This window comes from Chamaea fasciata, unplaced genomic scaffold, assembly GCF_029207755.1.
Source record: "Chamaea fasciata isolate MVZ Bird 193981 ecotype frontalis unplaced genomic scaffold, bChaFas1.0.hap1 SCAF_2, whole genome shotgun sequence".
In the NCBI taxonomy this organism is placed as follows: Eukaryota; Metazoa; Chordata; class Aves; order Passeriformes; family Sylviidae; genus Chamaea; species Chamaea fasciata.
In genome coordinates this window covers 67147741-67174499 of record NW_027094087.1, presented here as the reverse complement: position 1 = coordinate 67174499, position 26759 = coordinate 67147741, and the positions used below count along the sequence as shown (strand labels likewise).

Here is a 26759-nt window from a genome sequence, read left to right as displayed (position 1 = left end):
GGGTCAGTAAAAGAATCCCAGTTCATACTGTTCTAGCAAACGTTCAGTTTCCTAATTGAGGGTTCTTCAATGCTATATTGTTGCAGTTCTGTTATTTTAGAACTGATTTATAGGAATGAGAAGGATAAAGATAATAATCAGGGAAATTGGACTACTGAACAGTATTCTTCAATTTGGAAGAAAACAGGTGTAAGATAGTATGAATTTATGAATTATGCAAAAAAAGTAAATAAAGGATAGTTGTAGAGTCTACCATTGCCAGAAGTTTAGAGCAAAAGTTAAGGTCAGAAGTTTTCTGCTATTCATAAAAATACACTGTTAAGCTGGGAGGCATACTCCTGTAGGCCATTATTGTGCTAAAAGCTTTCGTGGACTTGGAAAGCACTTGTAAAAATTAATGAATGAAAAAACCATCAGGCACTATTAAATGCAAATACAGTATTTGTATCTTGGACACAACAGCCTCCTAACTGGAAAAGACGGAAAAGTGTTTTGTGCAGGTTTCCTTCACCTGGTGGTCTTCCATATTTGTTCACTACTTGGATTTTTTTTTTTGGGAAACAAAGGGGTAAGAGAGATAAACTTTAGCTTTTCATCAGTGGAGCTGATTTTATTTTTCTTACTGGAAATGATTTTCAGCATGGGTAACTGTTATAAGAAACAGTGGGTGTCACTGCTAGGCAGAAGACAAAATAGATGCCTAAGCTTAGATTTGCTTCATAGTCTTCATTCAGGAAAAAATGATTGTGCTTATAATCACCCCACCACTGGTTTTGTTTTACCTCTTTGCGTAGAAGATTCTTTTTGCTAACACCAAAACAATAAAACTTCCAAGTTTCTTTTTTAGACACTGCAGAAGAAAGGCATATGAACAGTTTCAAAGGTAGCCATATATCCACTGTGTTTTAGTGTATGCTTTTAAACCCCATAGGTTTTATGGCTATATAGTATATAAAGAAGAGACCTCTCTAGGGAAGGACACCTGTGTATGGTATCTTTCCAATGCAATAAAAGACTTGTCGCCACCTCATTCAGGAAATTAAGGACATTAATCAATTCTTTTGACAAAAGAATACATGCTATGATAGCTTTGATAATTTTAATTTTTTTCCACCTTCTAGATATTTCTTATCTTTATGAAATCAGAGATATTTCAATTTAATACTTATAATGAGTGAAAGTTTGTGTTGTGGTTTTTTTTAATAACCATGTCATTTGTCATTGTTTTTTCCATACTGCAGAGTGAAGAAAATATCTCAGGGATGACAAGTTTTCGAGAAGTGCTAGAAAAGATGTTGGTCATCGTTGTTTTACCAGTACGGAACAGCCTTAGAAGAGAAAATGAACTTTTCTCTTCACATCTGGTTTCTAATACCTGTGGGTTGCTTGCTAGTATTGTGAGTGAGCTTACAGCATCAGCATTAGGATCTGAGGTAAAGCTGCTTTAAAATCATTTTTAGATTTCAGGACAAACATATTATGAATGTGATACAGGCTGGGATGGGTATTTTATGGGTGTGTGCATCTGTCAGAGATTCTGGAATTCTTTGTTTTGAGTAGTGCAGATGTCTTGCATAAATTTAAAAGCATATATTCACTGTATTAGGGAAGTACTGTTGCTAATTAGCTCCTTCTGAGTAGGGCTACAGAATACTGCAGATTGTTTAAAAAATGGCAATTTTTTTGAGTACTTTGCTTTTTGCCTGCATATTTGTATACATACACAATCCTTTCAGGAGGCTACAACTTCATTAAGTGACAGAAAAGTATTTGACTTAGTTCAGGCGTGTCACTTCCTCTATCTACTTGCTTTTCTCACAGAAAGAGTCAAGGTTTTGCTAACGTCTTGATTCAAGGTGTTTTTAACGTTATGTAACATCTGTTTCTGCCCTTTCTTAATCTTGACTGTACCTAAGGCAGAAATACCTAATCTTTCTTTTAGTACAGCTAATCTGTTTTTTGCTAATTCATCCTATAAAATATGTATTTAAATACTAAAAAAAAAAACCCGAGCTGGATTCCTAATTATTCCTAGTTAATTTTTAATGATCAGAAAGACTTTATTTTTTTTTTTAGTCATATTAACTTGACTAAACTTATTAACCATATTAAGCCTTAGAAGGCTAAGTAGTGGCATCTTCTGTAGTTTATCAGCTGAGTTTTTGAGATTTACCCAGTTGAAAAATCTGGTCATTTAAGTCACTTAACTTTGCTTAATTAAAGTTGTCTAACATTTGTTCGTATTTTCTGACAACTGTATTTAACTTTCTACAGGTTGATGGACTGAATTCTCTCCATTCTGTCAAATCCACTCCAAACCGATTCACTAAAACAAGTCAGGGAAGAAGCTGGAATACTGGGAATGGATCCCCTGATGCAATATGTTTCTCTGTTGACAAACCTGGTGTAGTTGTAGTAGGATTTTCTGTTTATGGTGGAGGAGGAATTCATGAGTATGAGTTGGAGGTATTAGTAGATGATGTAAGTACTGCATTTGGGAAAACAATTTGAACAAAAGTAACTTCAGAGGTTTTTTTAAGAGAATATTTTACAATGGGATATTTTCATATTCTTATTTGGTCTAGGCTACTAGTAGAGTAGTGCACTGGTAGTAGGGTTTTTTGCTAGTGATGAAGATTTTTGTTACCACAAGCTTCATACCATACCTAGTAGGGTCCTCATCTTGGTTATTGTCTTGAACTCTTTCTTCATGACATGTAATATTTGAACTATCAGGGGCTTTTCACTTTCTGGAGCTAAATGTAAATTAGTACCAGTTACCTCTCTGTAAACCATGAATGAAAATAAGAAATTATGTTAAAACCAAAAGTTGAAGAAAAGGGTAACGGCCTGCCAGCATGATAAGACTGTACCTACAGATGTTTCACATGCTATTGATGTACTCACTTAGAAGCAGCATGAAACTGTGTTGTGAGTTCTTGTAATGAAGCAAGACTTTTTACACACAGTTGTTCACTATAACTGATGATTCTGATCTCTTCCAAAGGACAAGCATAGGTTACTATGGGAAATGAACCTCTGCTCAGTAATTTCCTCTTTAGGGAAAAGACTTTACTGTTGACTCTGAACAGGTTTTTCGTCTTTTTGTTTGTAGTGCCATGTGTAAAAATTTATGCAATGAAACATAAGTTGCACAATTGCGTGTGTCATGTATTTACATTATAAATGTATTTAAATTACTTTTTCTTTGAATCAGAGTGATCATACTGGAGATGCAACTCATTCTCATAGGTGGACATCTTTAGAGTTGGTTAAAGGAACTTACACCACAGATGATTCTCCCAGTGACATAGCTGAAATCAGACTTGACAAAGTTGTGCCACTGAAGGTAAATAAAATACAAGCACATTTGTAGGTTTCATACAACTTCTTTAGATAACAATTGAAACAGTCAGTGTAAAATTTTCAGGTTTTTGGGTGCACATCCACAAGTTGATCTTGACATGTTCTTCACAAAGTCTTGGTTTCAGCTGATAAATTGAAAGTTCCAAATCCTGTCAGCTAAAAGAAATTATATCCCAGTAAATGGTTAATTTTCTTGGATATCTGCTTACTCTTCAAGTAATTAGTAGTAAGTTAAGTTATGGTCTGTAGTTAAGGAACATGGAACTGCCCTGTTTTTTATTAAATGCTGTATCTTTTTTGTTTAGCTTCATTTGTAGGGTGTTTCGAAGGACTTTCCAGACTCTCCAGTATTCATGTAAAATAATAACTTCCATATACCATGAAGCCACTAGATACTTGTTTTATACCTGTTTTTGCAACCTATTTTTGCTCTCCTTTCTAAGGAAAATGTGAAATACGCGGTTCGTTTGAGGAATTATGGAAGCAGGACTGCCAATGGAGATGGTGGAATGACCACTGTTCAGTGTCCAGATGGTGTAACATTTACATTCAGTACCTGCAGTCTGAGCAGTAATGGCACCAACCAAACACGAGGACAAATCCCGCAGATTCTTTATTACAGGTTTGTGTGTTGTAATGATTCATTTCTAGGAAAAGTGAACAAAACCATCGTGGTGCTATTATACCACATCTGTGTTTAAGAAGGGACAGAAATAAATGCATAGAGTGTGTTTGTGATGCTTCTTCCAGTCTTGTTTTAGGTTCTCTGGTTTTTTTGACTTGACAAATAATGTGATGGGTGACTTGTTACAAGGTCCATTGTTTCCTACCTTAAAGCTTTAAGTATGGAAAACTAGTAAGATACACTATTTCAATTTCTGTTTTTTCTATACCATAAGAGATACCTGAGAGGTTACTCACAGGCATGTTTGTCTCTCCAATTTACTCAGTTCTTCAGTTTCCAAAAATAATTGCATCAGGTAGTGAAACAAGGTCCATTTGTATAGGAACTGTCTCCTCTCTTACTTAGAGTTGAAAGGTATAAAAAGAGAAATTGCAATTGCCTGAAGAAAATTAGCTGAAATGTCTGTCTGTCCTGCAAGGGAGTTTTACTACTTCAGCCTTTCAGGATGGCAGTAGGAATTCACTTGTGGTAATGCTTTTGCAGAAAGCATTGGTTTTGTGTTTGAGGTACTTACCCTGATATGTATAAAGACATGATTTTCAAACTGGCAGTACAAGGCAGATCAACGGAAGATGGAAGGAATAAAAGGATCAATGAATAATAATTTACTTTTATCTTTGATTGTGTAGAAGTACCTACATAATAAAAGATTTAGAAGATATAAAAAATTAATACTACACCAAGTGATGTATTTTAGACTAAAAAGTCCATGAACATGTTGCTCTTAAGAAGGTTTTAAGGAAGGTAAAATATGAAGAAATAAAGTAACCAGCAAAATTATAGTAATAGTATATTTGAAGGTACAGGACAGCACTAAACTACCTTAAAACATGAGATTATCTCAAAGATCCACCTTGTCAGTAAAAATAGTAATTGCTTATTAAAGAATGGAATTGCAGTGGTTCAGATCATGATACTGTAATTGATTTAGTCTCCTGAAATCTTGGACTTTATTATGAAGTATCATAACTGGAAAGTATCATTATGTAAGAAGGATGAAAGACATGGAAAACATCTGTTTTCACTCCTGGATTGTCTGCTTTTATACAGGCAAAAGAGAAAATTAGAGAGAAATAACAATTTCTTTGATTTTAGAAAAGCAAAGGATGTAATTTCAGTAATGGAAACTTCAAGGCATTCTAACAATGATAAATTGCCATATAAAAAAACCCACACCTATGTCCTGTCTTCAGATCAGAACAATCTCAGTTTTTTTTGTTTCAACTGATAAAATTCAAAGAAGCTTTTGAAAGACTGTAGTGGTACAAGTCGGAACTGCTACAAAATAAATGGTGTTAAAAAAATGGCAGCTGCTGTGCTGTAATCACAATGTCTTTTGTAGTTTGCATGGACAAGATAAATTTAATGTTATCTGATGCATGACTATGGTTATGGACTTAGTTTGAGGACTCACTGTTTGATATATAATGATTTGAAGTTTTAATTTGCCTATGGCAAAGAAACAAATGTTCATTCAACTGTTTTAGAGCAGCTTGTAAAAGTCACACTCCATTTTGTTTGGAGGATGCTCAGATATCAATAGAATTGTTTCTTAGCCATATGCAAAGAAAGGCCACATACAGAAGTTAACACACTTTTGGTAAGGGCAGAAAAGTTTTGGAGGGGTTTGTTGGAAAAGTACTCTGTTGAATTACACCTACCATCAGTGGCTAAAAAATACAAATGAAAGAGGCTTGAGATTGACAGCAAAGCTACAATTCTAGGATGCTTTGAAAAAACATTCTTTTTGTAAGAGTTGTTGATGTATATTACAGAGAAGGAGAGATATCCTTGTTCACTGAACTGCTCAGAGTAAAATTCCTGAACATTCTGAGGTGCTAGTCCTGAAATGATACACTGGACAAGCATAAGATATCCAAAAGAGAGTGGTAGATTTTATTTTGCATGTTTACTAAATTGATTTTATTTCTCTGTGCCAAGGCTTCATCACTGTCATATTGAAGGCATGAATTAAGTTTGTTATTGTCATTTGACAGCTTTGAAAAAGCAAATCAAACCTTATTGAAATGGTTTCTTGCATAATGTTGTTTAAGGAGAGCCTAATTTGACATACAGAGTTGATTTAAAAAAAAGAACTATTTGTTAAGGGTAAGCCCAAGACTGTATTTCAAAGCCATATTTCAAAGCCATAATTAATCTTTGAAATAAGAATGGGGAGTCTTTGTCTCTTATGAAAATGCAGAAATACCAATTAAGAAAGTTTTACTTGTTTCTGTGATGCATTTAACACTGCTCTGTTTTTGCCAAGACAGGCAACTGGCTTTGGAAGAGCATAGCAATTACTACATTTCTGTGGTTTAAAAGGCATCTAGAGAAAAGAAACTTTTCAGAAAAATGCTATTTATACTTTTTGCCAAAGTTGTTGCAAAAGACTAACAGTGAGACATTTCCTCCAAAATAGTCTCTGTGGTTTCTTTGTGTTTTCTTTTTGCATTGTCATAAATTGTTTTGCTTCTTCTATGCCAAAAATTAGTGTTTTTTTTAAAACGTATTTTTGTATTTGTGAACTCACTTTAACTTAATCCACTATCCAGGAGTGAGTATGATGGAGATCTGCAGTCACAGCTGTTGAACAAAGCTAATGAAGAAGACAAAAACTGTAGCAGGGCTCTTTCTGTCGTGAGTGCTGTTGTACGAGCAGCCAAAGACTTGTTGCACAGAGCTCTTGCAGTAGATGGTAAGGCTTGAGAAAATTTACTTTACTTTTCAAAGCTTTTTTTTTTACTTTGCTAGCAAGCTGTAATAGTAGAATATCTCCTGAATATAAGAGCTGTGATGAGTCTCTCTTGCTTTCCAAAGAACATTTTTCTATAAACTTTCATTCCTGTAGGTATCAAAGTGTGAGTAACTTTTATGTCATTGAGTTATGCTTGTGATATCATAGTCAGATACTTTGATATGCTCATGAATTTAGCAAGCATCATATTAAAGCTGGTAAGGTTCTTTATTTCCAAAAGATGTTCCATGATGGGTTACTTGCAAATTTTATTAGTGTTTTGCACAGAGGTTGTAAACAATAGGACTAGTTAATGTAATTAGTATATAAGCAGTTATTATCCCTCTTTGAGAAATGCGACCATTGTAGCCAAAATGTCCGGAATATTACATAGTGCTATAAAAAGCTTTTTGAAGGGCTGGGAGGACTGTTGTGCTAACTTTTATGCTGTAGAAAATAGGAACACAGCTTCACAAAATGGCAAGGAGTGCAATAAAATAATGCTTTAAGAGAAGTTCATTTTTCAACAGAGAGCTGTATATAATGAAATATTTATCTTGGGTGAACTTGGCAGACTCAGAATTCAACAGTGCCTAAATAATGAAAACAATATGAAGTAAAAACAGTCTAGGAAATAGAAGTTGAACTCACAAAGGGCAAACCAGACACATGAGATGTGCTTTGAACCATAACATGTTTATTAATAATACCTCTGTTCTAATTATCTCTATTTAGCTGAAGACATTCCAGAAATACTCAGCTCTTCCAGTCTGTTTTCAATGCTGCTTCCCCTCATCATAGCCTACATAGGACCAGTCGCAGCAGCTATTCCCAAGGTATGCTCCTCAGCAGAAATTACAGAAGTGTGTGAATGTTATTCTAGGAAAAGGTTTACTCTGAAAATTTGAACATCTTGATTTCTTACTATTTTGTGTATTAGCGGTTTATATTTGATAACATGACTCATGAATTTTCCACGAGTCAAGAATTTTAGAAGCACGTAACGACTTTTTTTTTAACTTCAATTGAAAACAAGATTAAAAAAACACCTTAAGGAAGCAGAGAAATATGACAGGCTTTAGTAGTAGGAAAAGATAAGGAATGAGAATGATGTTTACAACTCACTGATGAACACTGGTGGGATGAAATGGGTTTTTTATGTTTTATAAATTTTATTTTTTACAGTAAAGAGCAAAAGCATTTGCTCATTAAATTACGAGTATTTCTGTCAAATTTAGAGTTCGAAACATGTCAGCTATAAATAAAAGAACATTTCTTTCCAGTGCCGTGGCATTTCTTGCATGTGGCTGGTCTGGGACACTCTTGAAATGTGTTATTAGATCTACAAATGTCAATACGCCTTAGCTAGCAGACACTATGGCCTTTTATTGCTTTTTCATGAGCTCTAAGATGTTTTCTGGGTTCTTTTTAAAGGGGAAGGAAATAGAACTGACCACTTGAAGTCTATCAGACATGGCATGAAAGACAGTGTCAGATTTTAGTTACATTGTTACTTCATGGAACTGGGATTTGAAACAACCAAGTGTTTCACTGTAGAAGTATTCCTCTGCTTTGAAAATGTAGCAAAGATTACAGGGAACAGTGTGATGCTTAAGGTTCCATGCATTAAAATATGTTGAATATTTGAAAAATGCCCCAGTATTAATACGGTTATAAAGTATAACTGAATTCTGACTTTAGCATGGTGTTTACTTTCTGTGAACTTGTGCTTATTGTTTGTTAATGTTCAGGATTTTAGTAGAAGCTATTTTAGGGAAAGGATGTCACAGTTGTATATAGATTCTTGTTTCAGCTTTGGTGACTCTCCAAGAGTAGAATAACGTACTGATGCTTTTTCTGTCAGGATTGTGTAGATGCAGAATTGGAAATGATTGAATGAATTATTATCAGTGATATTCTGAGAATGTTCAAACAACCACTGAAGAGAAATGAAAGTATTAGAGTACTGTTTTCACCAAGTTATAATACTTTATAATAACACATGTGGTGTTATGTTACAGGTTGCTGTTGAGGTCTTTGGCCTGGTACAACAGCTACTTCCTTCTGTGGCAGTTCTGAATCAGAAGTATGCCCCTCCAGCTTTTAACCCAAATCAGTCTACAGACAGCACCACTGGAAACCAGCCAGAGCAAGGGCTTTCAGCTTGTACTACCTCCAATCACTATGCTGTTGTAGAAAGTGAGCATCCCTATAAACCTGCCTCTGTTACACACTATAAGGTGAGCATTTCTAAGTACACATGCTGCTCCTTAAAAGCTTGACACAGGAGTTTTCTTGAGTCAGCATTTGCTATCCAAAAAACTGTTGCCATGGATGATAATTAATATTGTCTAATATAGAAGAGAGTTCCTTATATTATTGCTGTACTGCTTTCTGGACAAAACTACATCAAGTATAGTGAAAAATAGTGAACTTTTAACCCCCTAATTCGGGTATCTGCTCTAAGTCCCTAAGTTTGCATTGTCTTAGATTTTTCTGCTGTCTTACAGAGTTTCTTTGCTCTTACTGAACAGACTGTAGAGGTTCAAAGTCTTTACATACAGAGTATATAATCCCTAATCAGACTTTCTTACCTAATGCTAAAACAATGTTTTGTAAAAATACCTAAAGTCAATTCTAGTCAAATTAACATCCAGAAGTAGCAAACCTATAATCAAGAGCCTGAACAGAACATTATTATTCCACTATTTCAGTACTTGTCCTGTGAGACAGCAAGACATCCACTGCAGAAAATGTAGTTACCATGGGATCATCCTGATACAATAATGATTACTTTTGTCCTAAAAGTTTACGGAGCATGTCTAAAGCCTTGGGTTGAGTAGTTACTGCATTTGAATTTCTGTAGCTATATGCAATTGTACTGCAGGCCACATTCACAAGTGGAATTCAGCTGCTCTGTACTTTTCTGGGATTGCCCAAAACAGATATTCACTGCGTTTGTTGAAGTTTGAGTTTGAAAAGGGTTTCTGATAGTTCAGTGTTTGTAGTAGTCTGTGGTTTTGTTTAATGAACCTGTACAGAGCTCTTAAAAACAATCACAAGTGGTGCCAGTGCAAATACTTAATCAGAATATTAAGTTACCATACAGGATTCTAATTGAATAAAGTGCAAAGCATTTCAGGTGTACATGAATTTCAAAGAAAAATTAGGTTAATGTTAATTGAAAGAATGTCAAAACAATTGTGCAGAATTATGTAATTAAATCACTTTTGTAGACTAAATTAGAGTTAAGGCCAAATGGAAATGAAGAAGTAAATGTAAAAAAAAAAAACCCCAAGAGTCCTAAAAGCTTGGACATAATTCAACTATTGCTTTGTTTTAGGTGACTTTTCCTGAATGTGTCAGGTGGATTACAATAGAGTTTGACACTCAGTGTGGCACCGCTCAGTCAGAGGATGTTCTTCGTTTACTAATTCCTGTCAGAATTGCACAGAGCCTGGGATTTGGACCAAAGCATACATCTGTTCATGAAAACCTTAATTCATGGATAGAACTGAAAAAGTTCTCTGGATCTTCAGGATGGCCTACCATGGTGTTAGTATTGCCAGGTAATACATAGATACTGATGTAATTACTAATAATTACTGATGTAATTACTACAATAATTAAAGGAAGTTTGATTTTTCTGCAGACTTATCTTGGCGAAGTTAAAGAAGGGTCTTAATCCAAGCTGGCAAGTTAATTATGTCTATAGTACGTTTCTTCCTTGAAGTATTAATCTGTGTGTTTTTCCCATGCTTTTAATTCACATTTTATATGTAAAGGCTGGGTTTCATATATACTTAAATGAAAGAAACACAGAAAAAGAGGAGGAATATATTATTTATTTTATTTATCCTTTTACTTCTTAAAGGGAATGAAGCTCTTTTTTCTCTGGAGACTGCATCAGACTATGTGAAAGATGAAAAAGCTTGTTTTTATGGCTTCAAATGTTACGCAATTGGATATGAATTTAGTCCAGGAAGTGATGAGGTAAGGGACAAAGTGAGATAGTTATAATTGCTGCACCTAATAAATCTCCTAATAAATGCACCTAATAAATTTTTTGAGGGTAAAATATTTGTATTTCCACTTATGACTAAGTGACATTAGCAAACTCTTTCTAGATTAATTTTATAGAAGTTCTAACATTTTTTTGTTAAGGACATTATTTATTTGGAATTCCTTAATCAGGATATTATTGGAATGGCTTTTTGCATAGTTTGTGGCACTCTGCAAAAACATAGTGTGATTTCATATTGGATGTCAGTGGGATATAAGATTTCCTGTAATCCTGGCCTACTCTTGCATCAGAAATCCAAAGATTTGGGCCTTTCTACTGTCACTGCCAATTGAATGACATATTTGCATAATTTTCCAGTGCTCACTTACACCAGAACTCTCAGACTCCTTGGAAATGCTGTGTGCATTTAAACTGCCTCAGGTTTTACCCAGTGGTCTCCTCATTTTGCCTTTAAGGACATGAGTCATTTTCACCACTGTTTATTGCAAAGGGAAGATCAAATTTCTTAATGTCCTTGACCCAGTTCTCTCCTTTGGCTTATTTTAAGGGATTGAAAACACTGAATATATTTTAAAATAATTCCAGAAAAATAAGTCTTCCTTTAATCCTGGGGGCTTTGGGCCTGTTGATTCTTATGGAGTTCAGATGGTCTGCATCTATCTTACGCTACAACCCTCACAGAACATTTACCTCATCTTATTCCTGGATTTTGCTCAAGCTGAATCATGTCTTCAGGTTTTCAGAATGTCAAGTTCTTTGGAATTTCTTTACATATCATACAAGAAAACATACAATAAGATTGTTATCTATGGTGGTCCCATTGGCTTTCAGCAAAATCAGATTTATAAGTCCTACTAATGATGATCTAATTAGTCTGTATTTGAGTAGAAATAACTTTTGCTTAAACAAAAAAACAATGTAGGCTAACGTGCTGTTCTTTTTCTTTAAAGCATTTAAAAACAAAATGCTGGCATGTTTTGAGTACTCAATGCTAAAACATGCTTTAGCCAATACTTTAAGTCTATCATCTAGAGAAAAGTTTGAAGTAATTATTTTCAAACAGATGTTTTTTTTCTAAATATTTTGTTAAACTGTCCTGTGTCACAGCAAAACATGGCAGTAGCTGTATGACAAGAAATACATTGCTGAGAAGCTTCAAACTGGGACACACAATATTTCTTAAGATAAAATGTTGTCAGGAAAATATATTTATGGTCCTACTATCTGAGAGACTAATTTAGTTTAATTTTTTTTGAAGGGTATTATTCAGCTGGAGAAAGAACTGGCAAATTTAGGGGGATCATGTGCAGCAGCTTTGATGAAGAAAGATTTAGCGCTTCCTATTGGTAAGAACATACTTGATTATTTCATCATTGTCCATGTTTTCTGAATTAATAGTACATTTAGATCTTATTGTTACTTTTAATTGGAAATAATAATACAAAATTGAGTCCTCAAACTGAATTAATTAAACAATAAAGTTGGCAGTATTTTCTGCTTGCTCTTTTCCCTTTGTGTCCGTATGGGGAGGAGGGGAGACCTGGTCATTTACATTTGAATGAACTCACCCCATCCACAGGTAGTGTATGAGTGTATGAACTGTGGCCCACAGTTTCCTCGTGGTACTTCATAAATGTGCAGGTATCAACTTTGTATTTGTCTTTCACTGTTTTTTTCTCCCACACTCCACACCTCTCTGAATGAAAAAATATCTGCAGCATTGAATTGCAAAATTTAAAATTGCTGTTTTGAGAGTTGCCATTTCATCTGCAGACCTTATCGCTAAAAATGTTTCTACTATAGCTTTTTTTTTTTTGCAATTAGAAAAGAAATCACATACTCTTACAGCAGATGCTGCAAATAAAGGTTTATAATAACCCAACTGCATTTTAGAATGTGAGGAAAAATGAGTTTATGGAAATTAATGGACATGGAGATTGAATTAGAACTTCCAGTGATGCAGTCATATTAGGAGTAATAAAATTTGTCATAAATACCATCAACATATATATCAGATCATTTTAATTTAGGAGCACAAATCAAAGCTTGGATACTGTTACACTGGAAGCGTGGATTAATGAGCAGGAGAGCACTGATTAGTGTGGAGTTATAATCACAAAATCTATTTTGTATTTTTAATCCAGTATTTTGCTTGTGTATTTGGATTTTGTACAAATTTCTTACTTTATGTTGTAAGGAGGCATGTCAGTTGCACTAGTAGATCTGTATTTCACTCTCCAAATTTCAGGCAATTCTACAGGTTAAATAGTGCCCTCATCTCTTATTCCCCAATCTCCTTAGTTTTGTTGACTTCTCTTAGTTTCGGTCTTCTCTATGCAACAACAACAAAAAGATTGAAATCCTCATCACTTCATCTTCCATATTTTGCAATACTTTGTGCTTCTCATTTGGGAGCTTCTTATGCTTAAATGCCTAAAACAAAAGAAGGGTGACACACAGATTTTGCCTGTATGCTATCCTATAGAAATTTGAAATAAAATATGCAGTTAAGTTACCTATGCAGTCACAGCTGCATATAAAAGTGGTTGTGTATGATCTGCAAGAGAGGAGGGATAGGTACTTGCCTCTGAGGAGTTGCCTGATTACTGATCTAATGGCAATGGATTTGTCTGACTGCTTATCTAACATCAGCTCAAGAACTTCAACCAAATCTGTTCATGTTGCTGGTGAGATTACAGTGCTTGTGCTGTATAAGTGTACTGTTTCTCTAAAACACCACTGGACCCTCTGAGTAAACAAAGTTGGTGAATTATAGTCAACAGTGGTAGTATTTGCAAATGGAAACTACTGTGCAGCCTTTTAAAGTGATTTTCAGTTGTGTGTAATTTTGCTTTGTGTGAGTGTTTTGCCTGGTATCTCAGAAAAACAGTGGCAGAAGAAGAGGTAAAGCTGTGGTTTTCTAGTGCAACATTTAAATGCCTTAGTATCAGATTTTTTTTCTTTTTCTGCATCCTAGGTTATTTTTCTTCTACCCTTTGTTGCAAGTGAAATGGTTCTTTAATACTGTCATCCCTAATCTGCAGAGCCCTGTCTTACATGTGGAAGAGTGTCCCTTAAGAAAAACCTACACAGAATAATAGAATCAGTAATCATATGAAAGTCTTTGTTGTAGTGCATACACACAAGAAGGCCCTTTTTAGTCGACTTTTCATACTTTGTTATAATATCTACAGTTTTACTTTTTAGTAATTGTTGTAGTGGATATGTTCAGTGTACAGGTAGTCAAATACTTGTGTGAATATTCCTTTAGAAACACTTGGAAGAAAAATGTTTTGAGGGACCTAAGCTAAAATAGGTTAAACCTGTTTTGCTCCAAAGGAAGATGGACACGGAAGTGATTTCTTCACATATTAGGAAAACTACCTTTCAGTTACACCCAAATACTGTTCAAGTTACCATGTTCAAAAGGTTACTCTTCTTGCCAGTTCAAGATTAAATTTAGGATACTTCTTTCCAAGAGAGAGATCTGGTCTGTGACCAAGATCTGACTTAAACAGCAGTGTGAAATTTGGTGATGCATTTAACATTATTACATTCTTAATTGTATCAAATTTGGTAGAAGTTTATTTCTGAGAGCAACTTTTAGATGCCCTTGTTTCTTTGAATTTTGAAAAATTGCCTTGGGACTTGATATTTCTTATTTATCTTCTGACTAGTAGAATTGCCTGACATGTTTTTAAAAGAGAGTAGAAATATGGTAGCCTTATCTGTTTCACTCTTTTGTTAAAAGACTGTATTTGGCAATTCTGGTCACTCTGGAATCAGACTTTTGAGTTGTGTTTGTGAGAAGGAAATACTGTGTAATAGTATGTATTTGAGCTTTGTGTTTTAGGAGGAATCATAATTTATAAAATTGTGCAGAGTTTATCAGGTTTTCAAATAATTTTACAAAGGTAGGCTCTTAAAAGGGAGCAGCTGTTGCATACTTAGAGATATTGCTTCTCAGAAACCATCTTGACCTCTCAAAATCTTTCTGAAAGTATCTAGTCACATCCAAAGACTTGCCATACATACTGTCTTGGAGATAAAAAGATAAGCACCAAATTTTTGGTTCTCTGTAACTTACGTTGTTCATTTGTGTGAGCATTGAACTACACTATACTGCATGTTTACTGTGTTATTTGAAAATACTAATATTTCAGCTGCTGATTGAACAGTATGACCCATCATTGTGCAAACTTGAAATTTGTAATACAAGTCTTCACAAAGCAGAATCGAATCTCATATTCTGTAATATGTAGATAACTGCCTCTATAACTGTTATATTTTTCTAGCAGGTAGTGAGTTTGAAGAGGATCTTGAGATACTTGAAGAGGCTGCCTTACAGGTATGCTGCAACTTTTTATCCATTGCGATGTATTTGAGCACATGATTGCATTGAAATTTTCTGACTGTTACAAAAGAAAATAATTTATAAAGTTTTTGTAGTAGAATGGAATCCAGTTTATTATGTAACAGTTTAAGAAAATCATACAGACTTTTAGTATTTACATGAAATCATTTTTATGATGAATCTGCTTGGAAAAAAATGCATACTATGTCACATAGAACATCAGATGACCAAGTATTTCAAAATATCTGTTTGGCTGAAGTTGCAGTATTTGCAAGTTTTAAATTTTACCGAAATCAGTCTTTTACATATCTTTGTAGTTAGAGAAAAAAAATCACTCTTTCAGCTAAGCAGTGATGTAAATCAAGTCCCAGATAATATGATTGCAGTTGTTCTGGTTTGCTGATGGCCTGTTGCTTAGTACAATGGGAGCTGATGCTGAATCTCCCTTAACTTAAGGTCATTTAACCTCTTTTGTCATAAATGATTGTTTAATAGAGTGAGATGGCTTTTTTTAAAGTTTTTATCAGGGTAAAGTTTATTCTTTTTGAATGGTTTTAAATGCCCAAAATACTTGTACCAATTGTCACGTTATGGGAAAATGTCAACACGTTACTGAAAAGCTGTTCTGTTTCTCTCTTTTCACCCTCAACCTCTGCCAAAAAAAAAAAAAAAAAAAGGTGTGCAAATCTCACTCAGGCATTCTTGGGAAAGGCTTGGCACTATCTCACTCACCAACCATATTGGAAGCTCTTGAGGGAAGTCTTCCACTGCAGGTACAAAGCAACGAGCAGTCCTTTCTGGAGGATTTCATTGCTTGTGTACCAGGATCGAGTGGTGGACGACTTGCAAGGTAAAACTGTACTGTTGCTTGTCCTTCTAACTGGCTCTAGAACTGTCACAGTTATTTTAAGTATTAATTAAATAAAACTATTTGGCTGTATTGTTTCCATTAATACATTAGTTAAAACTATGTCACATTCAGATGTTCTGTGTCCTTCCTTAGCTCTGTGTCACATTTGTACAGAGTAAGAGTTTGTCTTTTGGAGCCTGTAAGAGATTTTAATGTTTGATGGTTTTCTTTGCTGTAGGTGGCTGCAGCCTGATTCATATGCTGATCCTCAAAAAACATCATTGATTTTGAATAAGGATGACATCCGATGTGGTTGGCCAACTGTTATTACAGTGCAAACAAAAGACCAGTATGGGGATGTTGTTCATGTTCCTAATATGAAGGTAATTATTGTAATCTTGGCTGTTCTGTTTCGTCTTGCTTTCTCTTGTTTTTTATTGTAGGTATTCCACAGAATACTCTTGTATAGAACAGAAAGTGGCATTCATAAATTCATTGTAGTCAGACTTTCTTACCTCTAAATCCACAAAACTGCCAAATTTTGTATTCTGCCAGCACCATTTCATGCAATTTGTAACTTGCCTGTGGTGAACTATGCATGTGTAGTTGCATAAATAATCAGTCATAAGGGAGGTTTGATGGTGATGATGTATTGAAGTGACACAAATCCAATTTTTAATTTGTAAGTCAGGAAAAAGTGTTACTATAAACTGTATAATTTTCTGTTATAAACCATGGATTTTGTGATGGGAAAAAAAGAATCAAGAGTACATTGATGAACCACTTTAGAGTTACTTTATTTTAGACTAGAACAATTATCTTCCCTTTTCTGTTTCTAGAACTTTTAGAAAAATGATAAAAATAGCTCTTAACCTTCATTATTATTATTGGAAGATCCTGTAGTCCTTGCAGTTAATAACTGGCAACGACTGGTGTTCCTCTATTTGCCTTCAGCCTCTTCAGTTAACCACTGTTTTTTAGTACTGGCAAGGAGGTGTTCTTGACAACCTCAGGTAGAGTTAGAAGAATTTTGCTCATTTTAGTGTAAAAACTATGAGGAATGGATGAAAGTGGGCTGCTTGGTTTGAAGTAGTAAAGCAATGCAAACAAACACAAAATGGTTTTCATGTAGTTCTAATAAATTAGGTTACTTCTGTGTTTTAGAGCCCACTACTACAGTGGAATAGTTGGTTTTGTTCAAGCCCAAGTGTAGATGAAATTCCTTTCACAAAGGCATAATTCCTGTGATAAAAGCTCTCACATCTGTTCTTTGTATATAATGTAATAATTGAGAGTTGTCTTACAGTGAGCTGTAAACCTAATAATGAACATCAGTTCTACAACAGTAACACAAGAATCATCTTAGTCACGAACACTGCCTGAGTGAAACTTGTGTGATTACTGATTTAAATTAGTGACAGAACAAATAGAAAACTCTCAGTAGTGATTTTATCCTATCAATCAGGAAAAGGATATGTCAAAAATATCAAAATTATTGCTGGTTTTATTATTTAATTACTGTTCACAAATGTATTAAAGTGACAAAAATCTTTATTCGATTTAATCATTCGTCTGGACTCATTCAGTGTGCAATGCAATGATGTAAATTCTGGTAAATTCAGTCAAATTTTGATAAAGCAGTGTGTGAAAACTGCAGTATTTAAGCTTCTGTACTGTATTGGAGATTTAGGATGAGTAACACATAAACATATTTTCCAGGCGGTCTATCTGTCTTCCTCAGAAAATAGTGTACTGCTAACTGTTCCCTACACTATTGGAGATCTGTGGTACCCCTGGGGGAAAAAGTCAGTTAGGATATGCATCAAAGAGCACAATATAAATGTACAGTGCTGGTGTGAGGTGGCAGAACCAGCCAGGATCCAACCTGGCCATCGCTGATCCAGATACAGTGGCCATGGTAATCGACTCTGAAATCTGGGCACTCTCTTGAAGGCTCTCTTTCTACTTCTTTGCACTTTTCTGTTGTGGGAAAACTTCCCCAGGCATGCCAGACTGTGTGCTGCTTCCCAGAGAGTGCTCTGGGACTGGCAGAAGTGACACCAGCCTGTGCTCATAGTGTGCTGAGTCAGTTGGATGCTGCTCCCCTGCCCAGTGGCATCTTTCCAAGGTGCTCTGCTTGGCTTTGCTGATTAAGTGTGTAGATACATTGGGTTTTGACACAGCTGGATTTACACGGAGTGCTCTCAGCACTTTGTCACAGTACTGCATCAAATTTAAAAGAATGTGTCTGCATTCTCTCACTAAATCATATTACCTCTTCCACATCTTAATACAGGTAGAAGTCAAAGCTATTCCTGTTTCTCAGAAAAAAACATCTTTGCAACAAGAACAAGTCAAAAAAGTGCAGCGAATACCAGGGAGTCCTGCAACAGCTGTTTCCCCTAGCAGTGATCTGACCTTTGGAGGACTTCCTTCACCAAAGCTTGATTCCTCCTATGAGCCAATGATAGTAAAAGAAGCTCGGTATATTGCTATTACAATGATGAAGGTAAGTTACTGTAATTTTGGCAGTATAACTGTAGAATTCAGCATTTAAAGTTTGTAAAGGTATGCAACAGAGAAGGAGAAACGTATATTTACTTTTGGTCTCAATCTGAAAATATATTCAATGCAAATTACTTTGATTATGTATTAGTTCAGCAATAAACTAAATACATCAAAAGGGCCAATTGCTTAAACTCTAAAGCAGTTAGATTGGATTAGCATAAAAAGGAGAGTTGTCTTTGGTTTTGATTAGACAGATTAACAAATTAGTCTGAGTCACTCAGAAGAAATAAAAACAGATATTGAAATGGTGAAGGGAAAGTTAAACCAGTATATTTATTTATATGGAGTTGAGGTTTTGCAGTGAATACATATTTAGAACTAGAACAGGTGAACATAGGAAAAGATAAGAGCTCAGCATAGCAAAAAAAGGCATGCAAATTATTTATATATCAATGCATGTGTTAAGCAGTATCTGATGAAATGAGCCACTGTTAAATGGATCAACTCCGACACTTTGGCAGGAACAGTTTTTAAGGAAGTGGAGACTGAGCAGCTAGTGCTGATTTGATTGAGTATATTATAGCACGTGCAGTACATTTACGTATGTGTACCATACTGACCCAGTTAAGAGATGTGACATGTTGTGTACAGCTAACGGTTACACAGTGTAATGAGACAGGATTAGCCAGGAGGGCAGAGAAGGATAATACTTAGCATAATCAGTATGGATTTGTTGTGGGGGCAGAACCAGCAAACTAGCACCCTTTAGAGGGTACAGGGGTTTTTTTGCAAAGGATGGTGCTGCAGTAGCTGTGTGTAAATAGTGCAGCTGGGTACTGAATAGTGTCTTAATAGTTCAGTGAAAGAACTGTTACATCAATGTAGTGTACAACAGATGGTTTAAGAACTCGCTATGTTGTGTGCATATCAAGGTGTGATTTGGGCATTTTTATTTGGGCTACTACAAGTATCACTTCTTGGTTTGATGCTTCTTTTGAAAGTGACTTGAGGGGAGGTAGAAATATATTATTTATTCCAGGTTGGGGCTTACATGATATTTCTGTTAGCCACAGTCCACAGGTGCCTGTTTCTGTTTTTCCAGTGATAGGTGTCAAATCTGCCCACACAACTCTTAGGGTGGTGTATCTTGTAATGCATGAGATGCTCTGGGGTTAATGATGGTGGTGCAAGTGTAGGGTGTTCAAAATCTCTTTTGTAGATTTGATGGAGTGAGGAATGCTTAATATCAGCTAGTTAATATGTAATCATTTTTTAATTGAAAAAAGGCTAAGGGAAAATGAAAATGAACGGATTTATTTAAAATCCTCTTAGTAGATAGTAACAGTATGAATCTTCATAAAGATAAAAGTAAAAAGACCCCAAGGTTAAATTAAAAAAGCATCTCTCTTGTTGAAACATGCTTTATTTCCATATTTAGTGTTTTTCCAGAGAATCTTCCCAAGGTTCCTTTCAAGTTAAGTCCTTTCCATCCAAAACTATGAATTCAAAGCATTATAAATATTCTATTCTATTTCCCTGCCTGCATTATTAAGCACACTCATTTCAGTGTAGAATGCAGATGTCCCTTGATATTTTCATTTTATATCAGCCTGTACATTGTATCAGTACTTGTTACAAACACTTAAACACGATTATAAAATCTAGTTTCTCACTTCATTATTTATATATATATATATGTATATATATGAAAAATAAATTATGACATGTTTGGGGGACCTATACCCAAAACTATATCCTTATATAGGGACCCAAAATTACTGATCTCCAAATATGTTCAAAGGTTCTTATCATACCTTTTGTTGGTTTTGACTTAACAGGGGTATGTGGTAACTCAGCAACTATTGCAGCCCAGAGAGATTCTTGCTGAGGGACTTTGTGCACTTCTGGGACTGTATCTGTTTTCTTATGTGGCTTTTCAGGGCAGTGATTTCACCAGACACTATGGAAGTGAACCAGGTCTTTTTTATAGTGGAAGTCAATGGAAGTATACTCTCAGTGTTGAGAGAATTTCATCTTCACTTGGAGCTGAAAGAAACAGGATCTGAAATGTCATTGATAAAGCCCCTAGGCTGGTTTGTAGGTTTTGCCTGCAACATATTTGCTTTCTTATCTTCTCATGGTCTTCAGTGCACTGCCTGGATTCAAAAGGGTTTTATACATGTTAGTTTTGAAGAGATTCAAAGTCTTAACAAGGTTTTTTGTCAGCAGTAGCAATCTTTCTTAGCTAAATAATGGCTGTTAAATGAGACAGTGAAGATACTCTTTCATGTGTGCATGTGTATTTCTGTGTTTTGAAATTTGTTTCTGATTCCCTGATCAGTGCTTCTGGGGTGTGTAAAGTTAGATTGATGTGTTCTTTAAGAAAATACTCTACCTTTTTTATTCAAGACAGTGGTATAACTGATAACTCTTGGTTTTATGTTTGAATTGAATCTGTTTATAGGCATACGAAAATTACTCTTTTGAAGAACTACGTTTTGCTTCACCAACACCAAAGAGGTAAACATTAAAAAAATTCTTTTGGATAGGGACTTAATTTAACATGTCCTGATACTTCTGCTTACACCCAGACTCCCAAGTGTGACTAGCAGGTAATTGTGTCTGAAGGTAGAAACAAGGAAGTCAAGTATTGTGTTTTCTTATATTTTATTTAAAATATTTTTTCCTTAATTGTTTTAATGTTGTTTGCTTATTTGTATTAGCTACTCTCTGAATGTGTTATTTTATCAATTTGCTATAAATAAATGTGGAATAGAGGATTATATTTTCATAGTAAATAATAGGAGGTTAGTACATTGGAAAGGGAAAAAATGTATGTAGATGATCTGCTAGAAAAAAAGTCGTTTCCAAATTAAACATTATGCTAATCATTATATGTTTGACATATATTATGTCCAAAAAGACACTAACTGTTCAGTGATTTTAATTGTTTTGTTTATGCCTAGACCCAGTGAAAACATGTTGATCAGAGTCAATAATGATGGTACATACTGTGCAAACTGGACTCCTGGAGCTGTTGGTCTCTATACCATTCATGTTACCATAGATGGCATTGAAATAGGTACTTAATTTTCACTATGTTTAAGCATAAATTTTAATTATTTTCACTTTGTATACTGACACATTTATGTTTTGATGCTCATAAGGTTTAATATTACAGTTCATAGCAAAACTTAGTGGCCTAATTTTCATTCGGAAGCCTTCTAGTTAAATGACTCTTCTTTGTCAGAAGAAAAAGCCCCACACTATGAAATAGGAATATATGTTGCAAATCATATATTTATAATGTGGTTAGACTGCCAGATTAACAGACTCTCTCAGCTCTCAGTGTTGAAAGAAGAATGTCTTGTTTCAGCTGAGAGTGACAGAGAAGTATAGTTAAAGGGGAAAAAAATCCAGCCCAACACTGAAGAATCTGAAAAAAAGGCAAAATTGTTCCTGATGATGCTGAAATACACACTGTCATTTGTTCTGGAAAATTGAGGAGGTGTGGTCTTAACTGAGACTCTACCTGAACTCTTAATTATTTGCACTAATTTTTAAATGCTTTTGGTGAATTCCTTACTGGAAACCTTCTAGTTATCCTGCCAGTCTTTGGGACTGCACTGTGAGGTACTATAGCATATGGTGGAAAGCATGCCCTTCCAAAAATATTCTGTATCTTGAAAGCTCTCACATTAGCCTTACTGATGATGTGGTGAAGATGGCAGTAGAAACACTGAAAGTGTTGTAGCCGGACCCACATCTGGTAAGATGGTTTTGGTGAGGTCACAAGCACCAGCAGTTCCTCTTTCCTTATAAATACAAGTACACATAATTCACATAGAAATGGAATGGGATTTGGTATTATGTGTTAACTACAGAAGATAAGAGGTATAAAGTGTAATTATTAATGGTTATCTGTATTCCTCAGACAGAGGAACATTTGTCTTCACAGGAGCCTGCGGTGCACTCAGTTATATTTTTTTCCAGTGTGTTATCTCTGGAGCAAGCTTTACACTGTAGTTTAAATCAGCTGCTATTAAACCTCTACACAGATTCTACCATCCTCAAACACTGTGTAGGGTGAACTTTTAGAAATTATAAATGTAGCTCTTAACCTTCATTATTAAACAGATCTGAGTATATTCTTAATACTTAGCTGTGCCATTTTTCTGCAATGGAACTTTGACTCAATCATTATATTAGACTATACCCTCTGAAACATCCATGTACCTATGCTTGACCCATAATTCTGTCAGCTTTGACTGGGTAAGTTCTAGTAACAGTTTCTTTGTTTCAAACCTTTTATGTTATTGATGCTTGTAGATTGCTTCTGTTACTGCCATGCTTGTTTACCGGTGTTAGTAAAACCAACAGTTGTATTGCTAGGTCTGGATGCTTCTTTTCAAGATGTTCTTCAGAGAGTCACTCTGTAAAATTAAACAAAGACCGCAAAAGTATCTACTGTTGCAGTTTGCTTTTGACACTGATTGCTGAGGCAATTTCCTTGAAGGTTATTACTCAGGGTTATATTGATCTATTACTTCAATTTTTGTGTCTTTTCTTCACACCTATTTACATATATTTTTCTTCACAAACAAGAATGTCACTTTCCATTACCTTCAGGTTTTATGGCAGCATTGGTCATTAAATATGCCAATTCTTTACATTATAGGCCTTTTCTGGTCGTGTAACATGGCTTTTCAGGCTCTTATATCTATGTCTCACATGTAGCAATTAGCTTCTGTAGTAGCATAAGCTACTGCCTCTCCAGAAGATTTCACTTGCACCTCTCAAACATTACACTCTGTGTTGACCATTTCTTGAAACATAACCCTACAGACACTATTAGGATACAAAATTGCCTAGTAGTGTTTGTATGTGCACTGTGACAGATACCTAACAATGGCATGAAACTACATCTCTGTAAATTTCCACATATGAAAATAGAAATGTTCAAAAATTAAGACCTGGAACCATGAAGCCAATGGCCAAGTGTTGATTTTGGCAGACAAGTAAGTAAGTGGTTATTTTGTTTGCTCTGAGTTGTAGCGCAGATAAACTGTAGTTACTGTTTAACTGATACATCCCCTTATATTTACCTTTTTTAAACTTAATCTTTGTTTGCTTATAGATGCTGGACTAGAAGTGAAAGTAAAAGATCCTCCAAAAGGAATGATACCCCCCGGAACCCAACTTATTAAACCAAAAGCAGAGCCTCAGCCAAACAAGGTTTGGAGAACTGAAAAAGTTCAGATAGTTATGTTTGGGTGGTACTTTATTGTTGTTTGATATATGGTTTATCATATAATAGTGCTGCAGACTTAAGGATATTTGCAGATCACTTTAACATGCTGAATGAAATGAAATTAATATACTGGATAAAATGAAATAAATTCATTTCATTTTCTTTTTGTACATGAGTTCATAAAACTGTTAGAAGCGCTAAAGAAACTGCCTTTGCCTTGGCTTGTCACACAAACATTACATAGCTATTATTAAAGACACAGACAAAATTTGGCACTATTATTAGTTCTCTTTCTTATATATCATACTATGAAATTAATTGTGCAGGAAATTTTACAAAGATTTTGTTTTGTCATAAACATTTTTAGTCAGTATAAAATTCATAACCAGTTTCTTTAGTATATTTTCCTTCCTTAGAGAATGGCATGATTATGTTTCTTAAAGGTATCTTTTCTGTAGCTTTTGACATCCCCATTTCACCTTGTCATTCTACCCTGAAGGACTAAAGTGGACACAATAAAGCAAGTAAGCTAAAATGGGCGGCAGTGATATAAGGAAAAGGTCCAGATCAGGGAACTACCTTGCATTTCCTCGTAGATGCAAAAGAAGGGATATTAATGAGGTGCTGATTTTGTTGGCAGGTTTTTTTTTTTTTTGGGGGGGGGGGGTTTGTTGGTTTTTTTGTTGGGTTTTTTGTTGGGTTTTTTTGGGTTTGTTTTTTTTTGTGTGTGTGTGTAAGAAACCAGTATTAAAAGATGTGGAATTCTGAAATACCACAATGTTGTTTCCTGTCCTACTGAAATTGGGAACGTGGTTAAGAAATACATGGTTACAAAAAGGATCAGGTTTCTGACGACTTTTTGCCTATGCAGTGCATCCTGATTTTTTTTTCCTAGACTTAAGGATAATCCAAAGACAGTAACTTTGTTGTATGGTTCTCCAGTCTTCAAAATGCATTCAGCATCTTCAACTACTAACAAGATTCTTTTTCCCTGCAGCCGTGCCTCAAATTAAAAAGAATAAATGTACTTATAGTTTCAATGCAACATCTGCCCCTCACTGGGTCTCTTTTTTTTATCTTTTTTTCCCCCAAGAAGCTTCTTTTAGACTTTCTCCCTTGTCTTGGAAGGAAGACTTCCTGGTTAGTTCATTATCTTAATTAGAACTCCCAATTCCTACTAAGAGAGATTTATCTCATGCAACTTAATGATACCTCCACCCAAGCTGATTGTCATATGTCTGTTTTGCTGTCCCCAAGCTGAGAGAATCTGGTTTGATATGAGATAAATTGTTGAACAGAAGTTCTGTTTTTCTTTTCAGTTATCACAGTGGAAATTGGGGTGACTTGTCCATACATGATAAACTGTGTTGTCAAGTAACAGTCAAAGTACTTGACAGAAGTCAGTCCTCTGGTGTTATGAGATGTTGCGTAGTGTTTAATCCTCTCCTTGTGTTGTTCCGTGTGCATTTCTTGTGTCTCATTTCTTGTTTCAAGTTTTAGTCTCTTTGAGAAAGGAGCCATCTTTGTCCTGTACATAGTGTTTGTAGAGCCTGCTGAAAAATTAAACTAGACCTTTCATGATAAATCATTTAATCAGTCAGCTTTCTTTTGTGTCATAATAAATCACGTAACAAACCAGGATAATTCTTTGTTGATCAACAGCAGTATAGTTAGTAATACAGCAAGGTAATAATTGTACTGTGCTCCATGTTTCTGAAGCCAAGAATGCAGATTAGACATGTATCAATCAGAGACTGTCCAATATACCAGATCATGTTTTGTTGAGAAAAAGGGTTTAGTTGAGCTCTAAATGCTTCTTCATCTTTGTCAGCCTGAAATTTCAGATAGTTATAACCAAAGGTCACTAACAGTGCATTTCATTCTCAGTGGTGATCTGTTCTCAACTAGAAACACCAAAATATTTTCGTTGAGGCACTGGAACATTCCAGTTTTGAAGCCAAACCTTACTTAAATTGCAAGCTAAAAATGGGTACTGTGTTATGATTTTATGTGTGTATTTTTCATTCTCTGTTACTTGAAGTCAGATGAAAAATCTGAAGGAGACTAGGATAGTGATCTGTATACAGCCTGGGGTATATGACCCAAAAGAATTGCTGCCTCCTTACTAGCTGCAAAGCTTAACTAACTTGCAGGAAACTTGATTCCACATCCTATTGAGGAAAACATTATTTTTCAAGCTATGTAAACCAACTAGAAGAAAATGGTCCTAATTTAGCTGAATTTGAAGGTGCAAGACTGGTACCAGAATGACTGGTCGCTAGCATGCTTTGATGGTTTCTGCCATCCTGACACAACAGTAGCTAGCATCAATTGCAAAACCAAAAAACCACCACCAAACCCAAGAGCTCTGGCTTCTCACCCCTTTGTAGAAGATCAACCCCTTACATCCTATACAACACCCCTTCCTCTTGTGATGTGCACCTCTTTGCAGATTTGTTAAATAAAAAAGCATGGCAGCACAGCTCTTGAAAACTGCTAGGGATGATGTACATCCTAATTGCTAAGCCTTTCTGCCTTAGTCAGTTCTTCAGTTGGAATCCAGTTTGTGTATGCTCCATGGAAGAACTGCCTGTGGAGGTGTTACGGAGTTACAGAACCACTGTGCTATGCAGAAATATTCCTAGCAAAGAGGTGCTGTATCAGAAAGAAGACAGAGATGATAAAATTTTTCAACATAGTCAGAAATGAGCATAAGAGAACTCCTAGTATGTTTTCTACTGTATTGACTGTCAGTGGATCTGATCCTTAAGCAATTTCTAGTTATAAGTTGAAGTTTTTTATTAACTGGTTAGGTTAGCTGTTGCAGAAAGGAAGAAGGCTCTTTCCAGGCCTGTGCCTACTCAAAATCTGGAATGTGAGTTTTTCTTCTAAATTGAAGTTTTAAATCCAATTGCTAGCAAACTGTCATAATGATTTTCTGAAGTAACATGATGCAAGGACCCCTAATTTGCAAGTCTTGGTTT

The 26759-nt window shown here is 35.2% G+C and overlaps 1 protein-coding gene across 16 annotated transcripts in view; it reads left to right on the top strand.

Moving 5' to 3' along the window:
• The window catches only part of MYCBP2 (MYC binding protein 2), a 173712-nt gene that overhangs the window by 89352 nt on the left and 57601 nt on the right, over positions 1-26759 (top strand). For 13 of the 16 annotated variants that reach the window (XM_066176316.1, XM_066176315.1, XM_066176317.1 and 10 more), the window contains 17 exons: positions 1242-1433; positions 2275-2481; positions 3218-3349; positions 3810-3988; positions 6607-6749; positions 7524-7624; positions 8810-9028; positions 10132-10357; positions 10663-10781; positions 12071-12158; positions 15108-15160; positions 15844-16016; positions 16255-16399; positions 18313-18525; positions 20989-21044; positions 21491-21606; positions 23662-23759. In XM_066176316.1, coding sequence (XP_066032413.1) covers positions 1242-1433; positions 2275-2481; positions 3218-3349; positions 3810-3988; positions 6607-6749; positions 7524-7624; positions 8810-9028; positions 10132-10357; positions 10663-10781; positions 12071-12158; positions 15108-15160; positions 15844-16016; positions 16255-16399; positions 18313-18525; positions 20989-21044; positions 21491-21606; positions 23662-23759 — 2460 coding nt within the window. The remainder of the gene's footprint in view (positions 1-1241; positions 1434-2274; positions 2482-3217; positions 3350-3809; positions 3989-6606; positions 6750-7523; positions 7625-8809; positions 9029-10131; positions 10358-10662; positions 10782-12070; positions 12159-15107; positions 15161-15843; positions 16017-16254; positions 16400-18312; positions 18526-20988; positions 21045-21490; positions 21607-23661; positions 23760-26759) is intronic. The other 3 variants (XM_066176328.1, XM_066176313.1, XM_066176319.1) reach the window with 1 other exon arrangement.